The sequence below is a fragment of the Brienomyrus brachyistius genome, chromosome 1, assembly GCF_023856365.1.
Source record: "Brienomyrus brachyistius isolate T26 chromosome 1, BBRACH_0.4, whole genome shotgun sequence".
Classification (NCBI taxonomy): Eukaryota; Metazoa; Chordata; class Actinopteri; order Osteoglossiformes; family Mormyridae; genus Brienomyrus; species Brienomyrus brachyistius.
The window spans coordinates 20,701,177-20,714,931 of NC_064533.1; the positions used below are offsets into that span (position 1 = coordinate 20,701,177).

The following is a 13,755-nucleotide window of genomic DNA, read 5'->3' on the forward strand; positions in this document are numbered from 1 at the left end:
ACAAGGTGGCTGAGGATTGTGTCAGTCCCAATGGGTCTGGAGACCGGGGTGAGAGTGGCTCCATGTTCCTTGACTTTGCGAAAGGCCAGGGGCTACGGGTTGTTGGATCCTGATTCCAATGGCCTGAGCCGCATGGTGGGACTCCAGTACTGAACATGTTTCATCTTGCAGGGCACCCTGAATATTATCGAGAGGAGACATAGCGCATGACTTGGTGGCAATTCCAGTGTGCATCGGGAACTGGGGAGGATGGCTGTGAGTCTCTGAGGCCAGATAAGGAGGCTTGTTAGACGAATCTGTGAGCAGGTGACACCCCCATCTGTGGTCTTGTGACCCACGCCCTGCTTACAGAGTAATCGAAGCATTACGTACAGCTGAATCTGTTCTTTGGAGACTTGCAGTTAGGGCTGGTGATGGAACAGTCCTTACGGATGGCACTGCAGTTGTGACCTGCTGAGCCGGCTACTTTGAGCAGTTGTTTAAAGGACATTGGACATCTCTGGGTCCACAAGTTCTCAAGGCTGATCCTCCAATCAGCTGCGACCCACTGAGATTGCACGGGTGGTGAATCAGCTGGGTGTAGGGAAGGCCGTTGGTAATGGCTGATGGTAAGGCTATCCTCCTGGCATTGCAGGCATTGTATTGTCTATGTGGAATGGGAAGGCTGATTGTCCTGGATTTCGGCAACTACAGGTGGGTAACACTGCTTTCACTGCCGGATAAGGTCATCCTTAACAGGATCCGTGATCACTTGCTTGCCTGTCGGTGACCAGGGCAGTCTGGTTTTACACCTAAGAAGTCTACCATAGATCGAATCCTGCCACAGAGGATTTTCATCGAGTGCAAGCGCGAATATTGGCAGAGGTTCTTTGCAGTATTTGTCTTTTTTTTTTTTTTCGTAGTGTTTGACTCAATCGATCGAGTTGCCCTGTGGGACATCCTGAGTCTTCATGGGATCCCCCTGAAGTTGCTTGATGTCATGGCCGGCCTGTACTCTGGTACTGTGAATGCTGTGCAGAATGGAGGGAGAACCTCCGCGAGCTTCCCAGTTGATTCTGGGGTTCACTTGTTGTGTGCTCTTGCTCCTACTCTGTTCAGTGCTTGTATGGATTGGGTGTTGGGCAGGGTCGTGGAGTCTAGCAGTTCTGGGGCATCTGTTGGTAAAGAAAGATTTACAGATCTTGACTTTGCCGTCGATGCTGTGATCTTAGTGGAGTCAATGGAGGCTCTGATTGGGGCTTCCGAGACTGAGCGAGGAGTCTGAGTGTCTGCGCTTGCGGGTGTCCTGGGTAAAGACCAAGATCCAGGATCCAAGATCTTTAATGACTTCATAGGTACAACCATCAGTAGCATGTCTGCCTACGGGGAGAATTTCGACCTTGTCGAGAGATTTACTTACCTCAGCAGTGACATTCATGTCTCTGGTGACTCTTCCTATGAAGTCCTATGAAGGGGGGGTCATGAGGTCACTGGAGGCGTGGAGGGTGTGAGGCGTTCCCGCTATTTCTGCAAGAGGACGACGGTCCAAGTCTTTAGAGTCCTGGTGCTCCCTTTCTTGCTGTATTGCTGTGAGACATGGACGCCAGCCAGTGAGCCGAGATGAAGACTGGACTCCTTCGGTACTGTGTCTCTTTGGAGAATCCTTGGGTGCCGCTAGTTTGACTTTGTGTTGAATCAGCGGTTGCTAGAGGAGGCCCGAAAATGGCATCTTACCCGCACTGTGACGGAGTGTCAGTTATGACACTACAACCATGTGGTGCGTTTCCTTGAGGGTGATCCGGCTCTCAGGAAGTGGCTGGACCAGGCCAGGGGGACGCCCGTGTAACACCTGGTTGCGGCAGATGGATGCGGCAGATGGATGGCCATTTCCAGGGTGTGGGACTGGGCCGTGTGTCTGCCTGGGGGATCGCCAGCCGGGATCCCAAGGAGATTCAGTGCATGCTCCCCAACCTGACCTGATCTGACGTTTCAAGGTGTTGGATAGGCTCCAGGCTCCCTGTAACCCTGACTAGGATTGAGGATGGATGGATCTATATTAGGGGTGGGCAATATGACCTAAAATGATCATGTTTAGACGGATACTGGCAGGATTCATGATGTTTATGTGTTTCTTTTAATGACAGCAATCAATATACCTCAATTAAACATCAGAACATTTCCTTTCACGACAGTTATCCACAAAGGTTTGTCACTGCAGTGTATCTTTCTGGGCTTCTGGAAGAACATTTCTAGAGCCTCTTGATATGGGAAGTCAGAAACGTCTGGCCCATTTATTGAGACCCACATGCAAGCTGCAGGATGGTCTCCTTCAGTCTATTGCGGATGTTTGTCTTGACCTGCAAATACATTAACTGTTAGGCTATAAAAGTGACAGCTTAAAATAGTGATAGTTCTTCACCATCCTGGGAGTGTTTAAAAGACGCGGATATTTTTCGACGCGCGTTCTCTGTCCGCTGGTGGCAGTGTGCTCACCTGTGTGTGCTCACCTGTGTGTGCTCACCTGTGTGTGCTCACCTGTGTGTGCTCACCTGTGTGTGCTCACCTGTGTGTGTGCACGTGCATCGGGGCGGAACTCCGCCATGCGCAATACAGAGAGCAGAGGAGAATTGTAAATTTGACAATGTATAGTACTGTTCTACAGGAAAGGTAATCTTAAATGACTTCTGTTGTGATCTGGTGCTATATAGAACATAAAATTAAATAAAATTAACTTCACGTTCAAGGTGGGGCAGAAGGTGCCATTTTATATTTATATATATATATATAATACATACATAAAACCAGGTTATTTTAATGTGTATAATTACGCAAAATTGGTTCATTTTGAATTTGTTAAATTGCTATTGTGACACAGAGTGAGTTTTTAAATAAAAATTCACATAACTCAGATAAACTGGTTACATAGATTTTATTAGGACTAGTAGTCAGATTACAACTGAAACTTTTAAGAAGATAAAATGGTCTGTTTTTCATAAATAGATCGTTATCCATGTCGTGGCGCACAATCACTCCGGAAATGACTATGATACCAGTACACTGCCCACCCCTAATTAATAATACTTGTTTATTGAAAGTAGTGGTGTTGACTGTCGGGATATGGAGTACAGTACTTTTGCATTTACATACAAAATAAATTTTGAGAATAGAAGGCCTAACTAGTGACAAATGTGCCCCCCTGACTGTTTTGATTCGATCAGTGAGGTAGACAGCTCCACCCACCGGTACTAGACATGTTGTGGCAAGTGACCTTCAGACCCTCCAGAGGTGAAAGGCTGAGGCACCGCCTAATCCCAAGGAAGAGCGCTCCTCTGATCCTGCACTCGCTAATGGTTTTCACAGGTCTGACCTCACCATTCAGAGGAGAGCAGTTTTTTTTTCTGTTTTCCATGTTCATTTAATATTGGCCAGCTTCACAGAGTGGACTGAGGACACGGGTCTGAAGGTCGGTAGTTCAAGGGTCAGATGGGGTCCTGATATCCCGGACATTCTGCTTAACCTAAATTGCAGTGCATTTGCAGTGGAACATCCTGCTGTGTCAATGGGTGTAACCTGAGCAGCAAAATGGCCTCTTTTGTGTGTGTGTGTGTGTGTGTGTGTGTGTGTGTGTGTGTGTGTGTGCGTGTGCGTGTGCGTGTGCGTGTGCGTGTGCGTGTGCGTGTGCGCGTGCGCGGTGCGCGTGCGTGCGTGCGCGCCTTGTATTTTATTTGGATGGGTAGGGGTTATGGTCATCATTGCTGGGATGGACGGTCCCCATCTACATGTGAATACAAACGCATGTGTGCGCACGAGAGTTTGAAATGTGCAAGAGTGACAGGAAAGTCTGAGGAGTGGCACATGTGAGTTAGGGTAACAGGAGCTTATTGACAACTACAACATCCACAGTATGGCAGCTCTAGGGCCTGGGCTCCCATGCCACCTCATGCGGAGCAGCAGCCCTCAACAGAAGCCCAGGCCAATAAAAGTGAACAGAGCTTTTCTTGTCCTATTTTGTAAGCGTTGTGTGGGATTTGTGTACTTTCTATTGAAACAAATGTAAGTCTGTGACGCAGCCTTGGAGAAACCAAACCGCATCTCAACCTCGTCCCCTAAACTATATGTTTATGTTTCTTACAATAGCACTGTGTATTTCACAGCTTCTGTTTCCTTTTACGTTGTGTAGTTTTCATTTGTATTTCTTTTATTTCTTCTTTTTTTATGAGACAGTTTGAATAGTGTCGAAAAATAATTTATGCTGAGTGTGTGTCTGAGTCCCTCCTTCCTGCAGTAGCTGGTGCGTAGTTTCAGTACAAATCCTTACACAATCTGAAGCTGTACCATGTGGTCTACACCAGTATGTGTCTGTATCTCATGGCTGTGTCTGGTCATCCTGGACAGTGTTAAGTTGTGTGAGGGTTTTTAGCCTGTGGTTTGTAATGCTGTCTTATAGGAGCGTAACGGTACTTGTTTTCCTACTGACAATTTTCCATACGGGTCTTTCGGTTCGGTACGATTATGTACTGACCGAATGCAGCAAATGCGGAACCTTTGTGTGTTTGTGTGTTTCCCCCCGAGCAACGTTCGGAAAGGGGGGGGGATGATTCCACGCCGCTACACGTGCGTGTGTCCTGATGTGGAGCTGGAAGGTGTTAATGTGAATACCAGTACAGCACGGCTGTTTTTACATGCTGCACCCTAATGGATATTTTGTTATGATTTGTTTATTATTTTGTGACCATATTTGTGTTGCACAGCTCTAATGTGAAGCTGAAAGCTGCTAATATGAATACGATATGGTTCAGGTACGATTCATTTTTTAAATGTAGCTTATGGATATTTTTTTAAATTTTTGTTTACATGAAAGATTATTAATTTTGATTTTATTCTTGAGTAAATTTTAGTTTATTAGTAGGTTGGAGCAATATTGGCAGAGTTTTTAATAAAGAGAACCCTATTTTGTTCAGTAAACCACAATGTATTTTGTTTCTGTTACCCCCCCCCCTCCCAACTGGAGACAACTGGGGTGTGAGATCAAGATTTTTGCCATTAAGTTGGCTGAATACTAAGACAGTACTCTGTGAAGTGGACAACTGTTCTGTTGCCTTCTGCATGATGATTTATTATTCCAGCACAATGGATAAGCTTTGAATATATGTGAAACAGACTTCAATAGCATAGGAATTATGGAACATTGAATGATTAGCTAAAAATATTCTGAGTAATGAGTAACAACTCTGCTTCTGTCTGCTCTGTATGCTGTTATCCTGAAAAGAAAAAAAGTGAAAATGAACAGATCAGAGATGTACAGTGACAGCAATGTGTCTTAACCCATTCCATGATTTGTCCCTGCAGGATGGCTCGTACTTGGCAGAGTTCCTGCTGGAGAAGGGCTATGAGGTGAGTCAGTACTGTACTTCTAGACATCTGGTTCCTCGGATACGCATAGCGAGTGTTGCTGCTGCTGTTATACGTCTCAGGACAGATGCGTTTTCTGACTCTCCCTCTTTCTGTATATTATGCTCTCCAGTTCTATCCCATACTCCCGCTTCTCACACACACCCACAAACTTTTCAGAATAAAGCCCCTCCCAAACTAATCAGGAGGACAATATACTTTTATAGTTTTATTTCAGTTTTTTCCCACTTTTTTTTTTTAGATTATGCAATCGCTGTGCAATGTGAACGGAAAGTAGTGTGACACACCTACAGAGCAGGGGATGATCCATGTTGCATTAGGTTGTAACACTAGCAGAAGCTGACTGGTTACTCAGCACAGGGCTGGTTTGACTTGAGATCTATCCAGCTCTGTTGTCGCACAGACTGAATCAAAACAACAAAAACTTTTAAGATGGCTCATGTTTTTCTCTGAAGGCCATTCTGAATGGCTTGGCTCTTGGGGATAACGTAGCCTGGACTTCAACAATGATCCAGCTGTGCCTTGTTAATTAAGTCAAACTAGCATACTGTTTTATGGCTAAGCATTTATACTACCCTTGCGATTGCTTATGGAAGATGGGCTTTCTGGAACGTCTGTGAATTGGTTGGCAGGTGCTTGTGGCTGGTCTGAAGCAGACACTAACACACTGTGTCCTGGTCGAGTATCAGAAGGTCCTGCTCTGTTGTGGGTAGAGGGTAGAGTGTAGCGGGCGGCCATGCAGGAAGCTGCAGTGAATAGAGGAAGACGGGGGCAGGGTGCGGTGGTGCGCTACACTCCCTGCGGTCAGGCCCCAGGCTTTATCTCATCTCCGCAGGGCTTCCTATGACCCCCCCCCCCCCCACCCCCAGTCTGCCACCACCCTTGGTCCAGTGGTCCAGCGCATCCCCAAAGCCTTTAATCCCTGCACCCTGGCCAGGAAGTCTCTCTCTCCCTCTCACGCCCTGTCTCGTGGCGCGTGCAGTGTGTTTGAGATTGTTTCACTGTTCTTGGCATCGGGCCTCTATCTCGACGACAGCAACCCCCATGTTGATGTGCTGTAGTGGGTTCTGAGAGAAGGATTCAGGCTTTGGTTTGGTTGTTTAAATCCTCAATCATTTCTGGTCTCCAATGAGGACTGCAGTAAGAGTGGGTTGTGCCTGTGTGTAGAGGAGGAGTGGTTTTAGTTCCTGTTCTCCAGAATGAAAAATAATCAGAATGTCTAGAACATAATGTTATGTGTGATATTTGTCAGACATTTGCACTTAACCAATTGGGAATTCGTACTCAATCATACCCAATAAAGCCGTGGCAACAATGGAACGGAGTGAATACAAAATAATGTCCATTGCTGTAACAGGAAGTCTGTTACAGCAATGGACATTGGACAGCCATGGTTTGTCATAAAGACAAACCAGTCTCTGGTTTGTCTTTAACCACATAATAAAATCTACATAATCTGTTAGGATACCCACCCTTTCACATTTTACTACTCCATCCATCCATCCATCCATCCATTTTCCAAACCGCTTATCCTACTGGGTCGCGGGGGGTCCTGAGCCTATCCCGGAATCGATGGACTCAAGGCAGGGAACAACCCAGGATGGGGGTGCCAGCCCATCGCAGGGCATATTAACTCACGCACACCTACAGTCAATTTAGTAACTCCAATTAGCCTCAGCATGTTTTTGGACTGTGGGGGGAAACCGGACTACCTGGAGGAAACCCCACGACGACGATGGGGAGAACATGCAAACTGCACTCACATGTGACCCAGGCGGAGACTCGAACCCGGGTCCCAGAGGTGTGAGGCAACAGTGCTAACCACTGCACCACCATGCCCCCACATTTTAGTACTATTTTTTTAAATTTCATTTATTTAACAGATTCTAAGTAACATCTAAATGAGAGCAAGGTCAGACAGTCCTTTGAGTAATTGCTCAAGGGCACACTGGTGAACTCCTGTGCTAACCATAGCATGTGAGGGTTTCAGTGGGTAACCTTCCAATCATGGACACAGAATCCTAACCAACATATCCACATACTTACAAAATTGATTTTTTTTTTTTAATTTTTGAGGTGACTCAGATTAAATCTGGTCAGCAGAACAACTGGAGACAATATCTTTTTTTGTACCATTTTATTGTTCCTCTGCCACTCAAATGGAGAGGGAGTGTCACCTGCAGATTCACTAGTGAATTGTCTATAAGTATTAAGAAAGGGGAATAGGAAATGCTGCAGTCTGATGCGAGACATAAAGTAGAGCCTGAAATGTCCCGTGCTGGTTATAAGGTGCTTCCTTATCAGCTAACTTGGCTGGGATTGGGCCCTTAGAGACGTGCTGGATTTGACTTGTTTTGTCTTACTGCTAATCCTGATGTGAATACGAACCTCTGCAAGCACCATAGTTAAGTTCATATTAATAGTTTTAGTGGATATAAGGTTTCACAAGGTCTTGGCCACGGTGGAAATGCTGGCCCTGATCCCCAGATGGCCCCTTACCCTCTGCCCTCTTCCTTATTGCGGTGGCCCAGTCTTCCACTACGTCAAAGGGCAACAGTTCCACTAAGTGCATTACTCCCTTTCTTTCATCATTTATACATATAGTGAGTGTGGGATGCAAAGCTAGCTGTGGTTAGCACTAATGCATCACACCTCGAAAAATAATAAAGTATGAAGAAAGCACTTGACTATACCCCATATGAAATAAACTGTTTATTTCACTTTCAGATTTCATGTTTTTGTATATTTTCAGATTGTTAGTATAAAATAAACTACAATTACTGTCATATCCTTCAACAGAAGATACTTTTAGGGTTTTTCACTTCAAGAGACATATACTCTTTAATGTGCTTCTAGGGGGAATTCCTTAAGTCCCATGGTTGGGAGCAGAGTTGGGGCCATTTTGAAATGCATTTATCCAAACCAGGAAATGGAACTGGAGCTGGAACTTCTAAATCTCCCTGAAATTCGAATTCAATTCCAATTCTGCTCACCGTAGTTTTTTTTTTTCCTCTCCAATCCCAACCAGTTCCATTTCCTGATTTGGCCTGGAATTGAGGAATGCATTTCGGAATGACCCCATCCCTAGTTGGGAGTCCAGTTGCATACTCTGTGTTGTGTCTACAGGTGCATGGAATCGTCCGCCGGTCCAGCTCCTTCAACACTGGCCGTATCGAGCACCTCTACAAGAACCCACAGACCCACCTGGAGGGAAGTGAGTAAACCCCCACCTGCCCGCCCTCTGCCGTCTGGGTACTCTGAATAGTGTTTCTTTAGTCCACTGGAACCTCTTCTTTCCAGGTTATGAAGGCCCTGTCAGTGTATAGGGGTGCTTTCAGTGAGTAAGAGGTGGGCTCTGTGCCTGTGATCTAGCTATGAAGAGCTAGATAGGGTAGGCGTATAGAATTCCAGCATACCTGTGCTAAAATACTTAATGTGTTAAAATGAATTAACGCAGCTGGTTCTGCTTACTTCCTGTGTGCGGACTGACCTATGACATTGATGCCGTGAAACTCATCCTACCCAGAGACAACAGAGCTCGACAACCAATGTCGTTGCGTAATGCATCATGGGGCAATTGGTGACATTGTGCAGTGCATTATGGGGTGGAACCATCATATTGTGTATCCACAAACCAAAATAAACCGGCAGACTCGTCCCTGTACTATTCATTGTGCTGTGCACTGCTTGTAAGCGTGATTAAAATTTGTCAGAAAGAAAAGGGGTTGTACAAGAGACAAAACTCCTATTAGACTGTATATTTTTGTGTAGTTCTGTGTTTAAAAATGCTATTAAACAATGGTGTCTGAAATATACATCCTTTGTTATTGTTCTACATTAATTTGGTGATTGATTTTTACATTTAAGGGGCGGCATGGTGGTGCAGTGGTTAGCACTGTTGCCTCACACCTCTGGGACCCGGGTTCGAGTCTCCGACTGGGTCACATGTGTGCGGAGTTTGCATGTTCTCCCCATGTCGTCGTGGGGTTTCCTCCAGATACTCCGGTTTCCCCCCACAGTCCAAAAAACATGCTGAGGCTAATTGGAGTTGCTAAAATTGCCCGTAGGTGTGCATGCGTGACTGAAAGGTGTGTGAGTGTGTCTTGCGATGGGCTGGCCCCCCATTCTGGGTTGTTCCCTGCCTCGTGCCCATTGCTTCCGGGATAGGCTCCGGACCCCCCGCGACCCAGTAGGATAAGCGGTTTGGAAAATGGATGGATGGATTTTTACATTTAAATATGCATTATAACAAGCTTTAGTCGTAAGAAGAAAAATAAGGTTTTAATCGTGAATAATTCATTGTAAGTGTGCTAATAGTTTTTTTAAAAATATATACATTTTTTTTTTAAGATTGACAGCCCTAATTTATGAATTATTGAAATGGCACATGGTGTGACATTGTGAGTTCTTTTGAGTGGAAGTATTAGAGATATGTCTGATTTTGTATCTCCCTAATCAATGTGTCAGCAGGTAGTAATGGATCTGGACGAAGCTGTAAGTGTAATTTACTGGTTGTTGCTAGTTTTCAGGTGGTGGTGGATAGCTGGGTGGTGTGAAATCAAGCCCCCCCCCCCCCTTTTATTAAGAAGTAGTATCTATGCAGTTCCCTGTGGAAAAATGGCTTTTTGGTGTTTGCTCTTTGGGTCATCCTTTTGGTCTCTGATACTTCTGCCTGTTTCATTCACGTACCCACATTATGTTTTAGCCTGAACAATATGTTTAGCATAAGTAGTGTTTGATCAGTAACGCTAAGTGTAATTTACTGTGTAACAGTGTTTTTTTTTAAGCACCATAGGAGTGCATATATGTTTAAAAAGATTCTGGCAGTCTGTGTGTGTGCACCCATAACTGATGTCAAAAACTGTATAAATTAAATGCAAAATTATATGTATTTGTGTTTTTACTATATTATTATTGCATCATTTTCTGAAATGCAGTTAGTGTTTCTATGGTGAGTAATTCTATTTTGTTGTTTTGTTCCATGAGCTCAGTCTTGCATCCTAAAAGTGGTTGATTGCATTACATTTGTTTTAACCAAGCAAATGGGTGCTCAATGGCTCCAGTGTGGTAGCGGAACAGGATGTAGTAGTGGATAGCCCACGGTAGCGACAGTGACTCATTGCAAGATGGAATGCTATTAGTAGCAACATCCAGGCTCTGAAAGTCTGACTCTCTTTGAACATGTGGAAAGTAGTGTCCCTTGTAAGGGAACTTAGGGATTCAGTGACAGTAGCTCTGTGTCTTTTTTCCAAATGAATGAACTTCAAATAAGGGTGCTTTTCCACCGCAATTAAAATTTGGTACAAAATACCCCCCCCCCCCCCGTAATGGCGCCAGTACCAGTTTATACTCCAGTGGAAAACCAACTTCTTAAAATGCCATTCTTTTGGCACTGGAAAGTTTGGCAGTGCCATACTTTCTTGAAGTACCAAAAGTACGGTACCCAATGCAGTGGAAAAGTGCCCTAAAAGTTGACCATGCATACTTTTTACTCCCATTCACTCCCTCCAAAAAAAAGTGAATTTCCTAAATATAAAGCTTCCAATCTTACTCCAGGAAAAGCCGATTTATTAACAAAGAAAGAGCATATCAAATGAAATAATCCTCAAGTGCTATAGTTGAGGAATTAACACTGACCATGCTTACCCCCCCCCCAGATATGAGACTGCACTATGGAGATCTTACAGACAGCACTTGTCTGGTGAAGATAATCAATGAGGTCAAGCCAACAGAGATATACAACCTGGGTGCCCAGAGCCATGTCAAGGTAGGAGATGCGTCTGTTCTGTGCTATGACTACTAACACCTGTGGGTGGTCATTTTCGACCCCCCCCTCTTGATGTATTTGCCTCGGGCCTGTGGTTAGTGACTTGGTATTGGAACTCCAGACAGTGAACTGTATGATGAGAACCTGTCTGTCCTCTGGTTCTGGGGGCCAAGATACCATTATCCCACAGTTTAAGTAAGCCAACTAACGTGGGCTTTCCAGGAAACTTGTGGGATTGCTTCACTGGATTGTTCAATATTTTCTGGATGAGCACATAATAATTGTACTGCTGGTATCATTAGCATTAGCCAATTCTGGCCTTGTCTTCCGCAGTGTTGAGTCTGTTAGCGGAAGTGTGCAACCTCGTGGGGACATGTGCTTGGGGCATGCCTCTGCAATGTGGCCCCAAACAGACAATGGTGCGCTTTGTCGGAAACGCCATGAGGCGAGGTGAAAGTGTTTTTCAACTCCATGAGCCTCTCCCGTTTTTCCCCTCCTTGTGCTCCCGGTGTGCTGGGACGTGCCGTCGACAGAAGTACCCTTGTCCGCCCTTGTCCGTGCCCCTTGCCTGCCCTTCTCCCACGCTGTTCGGTCTTCCACATCCTACGAGGCAATGGGACGGGACTCTGGCGGCATGCAGAATGAGAGAGAGAGATTCCACGCTCTTTTGCCTCCCACACAGAAACCTCCCGAGCAAGGCCACACACAGGCAATTCTGCCGTTTTGGCCACCGCTAGCTCAATGGGTCCTTTTTCTCAACTTCCTGTGTTCCAGCAGACTAAATATTTAAAGCCCAAGTCAACAGCAAGATGATCGACCCTCTTTAATGTCCACAAAAGGGCAGAAAATACATGTTCTTTATGACATGTATGATTTTTATGACAGCAGGAGCTGGTATTAGCCTCAGTACTTTGCCAAGCCCTGCAATCGTTTCTGTCTAGCTACTGTAGGCAGGAGAGTCAGACAGCAGGTCTTTGCATTTATTTACATATTAGGAAAATTGCAATATTCAGGTACATTAACTGCCACAACACAAATTCCTAAGGGTTCAACTTCTGTCCAGGCCTGTGGCTGGCAGACGCGTCTGGCAAGCAGATGCGGCAGGAGGCAGTTTCCTGGATTACATGGCAAGAATATTAGTGGTAGTTACAGTCAAAGGAGAAGGAAAAGTTTATTCGCTGGCTCAGTCACCTTTTTTCATGTGAAATATTTGTCTGTGTGCCCGACTTCCCCTCGCTGTCATGAAAGATGGACGAGCAGCTGGCAGGATTTCAGCCCAGCATCTTGGCTTTTTTTTCACCCATGTGGGTGTTCACATCCAGAGTCATCTGCGCTACCCTGCGACAAGATAAAGGAAATAAATTAATTCATTAGAAACGGAAACAAGGAATCCTGGGACTTTCGACCACACAGCGGCTTTCTTGTGCATTTAATGGTTCACGTGTCCTTGTGCCTTGCTGGAATTGTAAATAGCCCATAAAATAGGTTTGGTACATGCTTCTGGGATGAGCTGTGTACATGGTTCTGGGATGAGCTGTGTGTGTGTTTCTGGGATGAGCTGTGTGTGTGTGTTTCTGGGATGAGCTGTGTGTGTGTGTTTCTGGGATGAGCTGTGTGTGTGTGTTTCTGGGATGAGCTGTGTGTGTGTGTTTTATGTCGTTCCATATGTCTAGTTTCAAGGGATGAGATGAACATGAAAGGCTGGGTGTTTTAGTTTTGCCAATTTATTTTTTCTTCAGATTTCCTCCCCACAATAAAGGACCAAAGGCTGTCAGCCTCCAACTAATTGCACATGTAATCCTCAGTAAGAGTAATTAAATTAAAAATATAGGAAGTTGCTTTGGTTTTGTGTAGGAAAGATGGAGTTGTCTCATCACACTGTAGACACTAACTATTGGGGAATGTATAAAATTTTAAAATAAATATCAATTTTACTGTGGTAAAGTGTACCTTCATGTAATGTAGTCTGTGACATTAAGTGGTGTCCGAGTTGCTGCGCCCATCAATGCAAGCTGCTCAGTCTTTGCACGTGTCCCAGTCAGTTTGCCCATTTCCATCTGAGCCACAGGTGTTAAAGGTGTGAAGTGCTGATGTTTTCTTTTGACATGCATTGTAATTAATGAATTGTAACATGATCCTGGGGTGTGAGCATAAAATATGTATGAAGATGCCAGTGACAAGTGATGTGTTGACAGAAACCAGACTCACAGTTGTGTTCTGGAGGTCAAGTGGAGTTGTGAAACAAATGGTTTACGGTCTCTCAAAATGTCAAAAAAAAAACATGAGAGCTTCTGCAGTCTGTATTGTGAGAAGACAAAAGCGCATGTAATGCAACATGGAGGATACATATTGAGTTGAATTATTAACGGTTACCTGTGTTACGGACAGCAGATGTGTAATGCCAGTTTGCTCTGAGGGGAGATGTGACCCACCCCCAAAAAGTTCCCTATTGCTATAGTCTTCACTTTGGCTGCAGCAGTTCTGTGCCGCACTTGGGCATGGAGCCAGGCTTTACGTCAGAGCAGCAGGCCCGTACGTCACACTGGGCCACCTCGTCAAACAGAAGGAAGCTGGGGGCCACTCCTGCTAGTACTCAT

The 13,755-nt window shown here is 45.0% G+C and overlaps 1 protein-coding gene across 3 annotated transcripts in view; it reads left to right on the top strand.

The window, feature by feature from the left end:
* Positions 1-13,755, top strand: part of gmds (GDP-mannose 4,6-dehydratase) — a 194,865-nt gene that overhangs the window by 22,039 nt on the left and 159,071 nt on the right. The window contains exons 2-5 of one of the 3 annotated variants that reach the window (XM_049015927.1): positions 5,329-5,373; positions 8,518-8,605; positions 9,859-9,885; positions 11,049-11,158. In XM_049015927.1, coding sequence (XP_048871884.1) covers positions 5,329-5,373; positions 8,518-8,605; positions 9,859-9,885; positions 11,049-11,158 — 270 coding nt within the window. The remainder of the gene's footprint in view (positions 1-5,328; positions 5,374-8,517; positions 8,606-9,858; positions 9,886-11,048; positions 11,159-13,755) is intronic. The other 2 variants (XM_049015928.1, XM_049015929.1) reach the window with 2 other exon arrangements.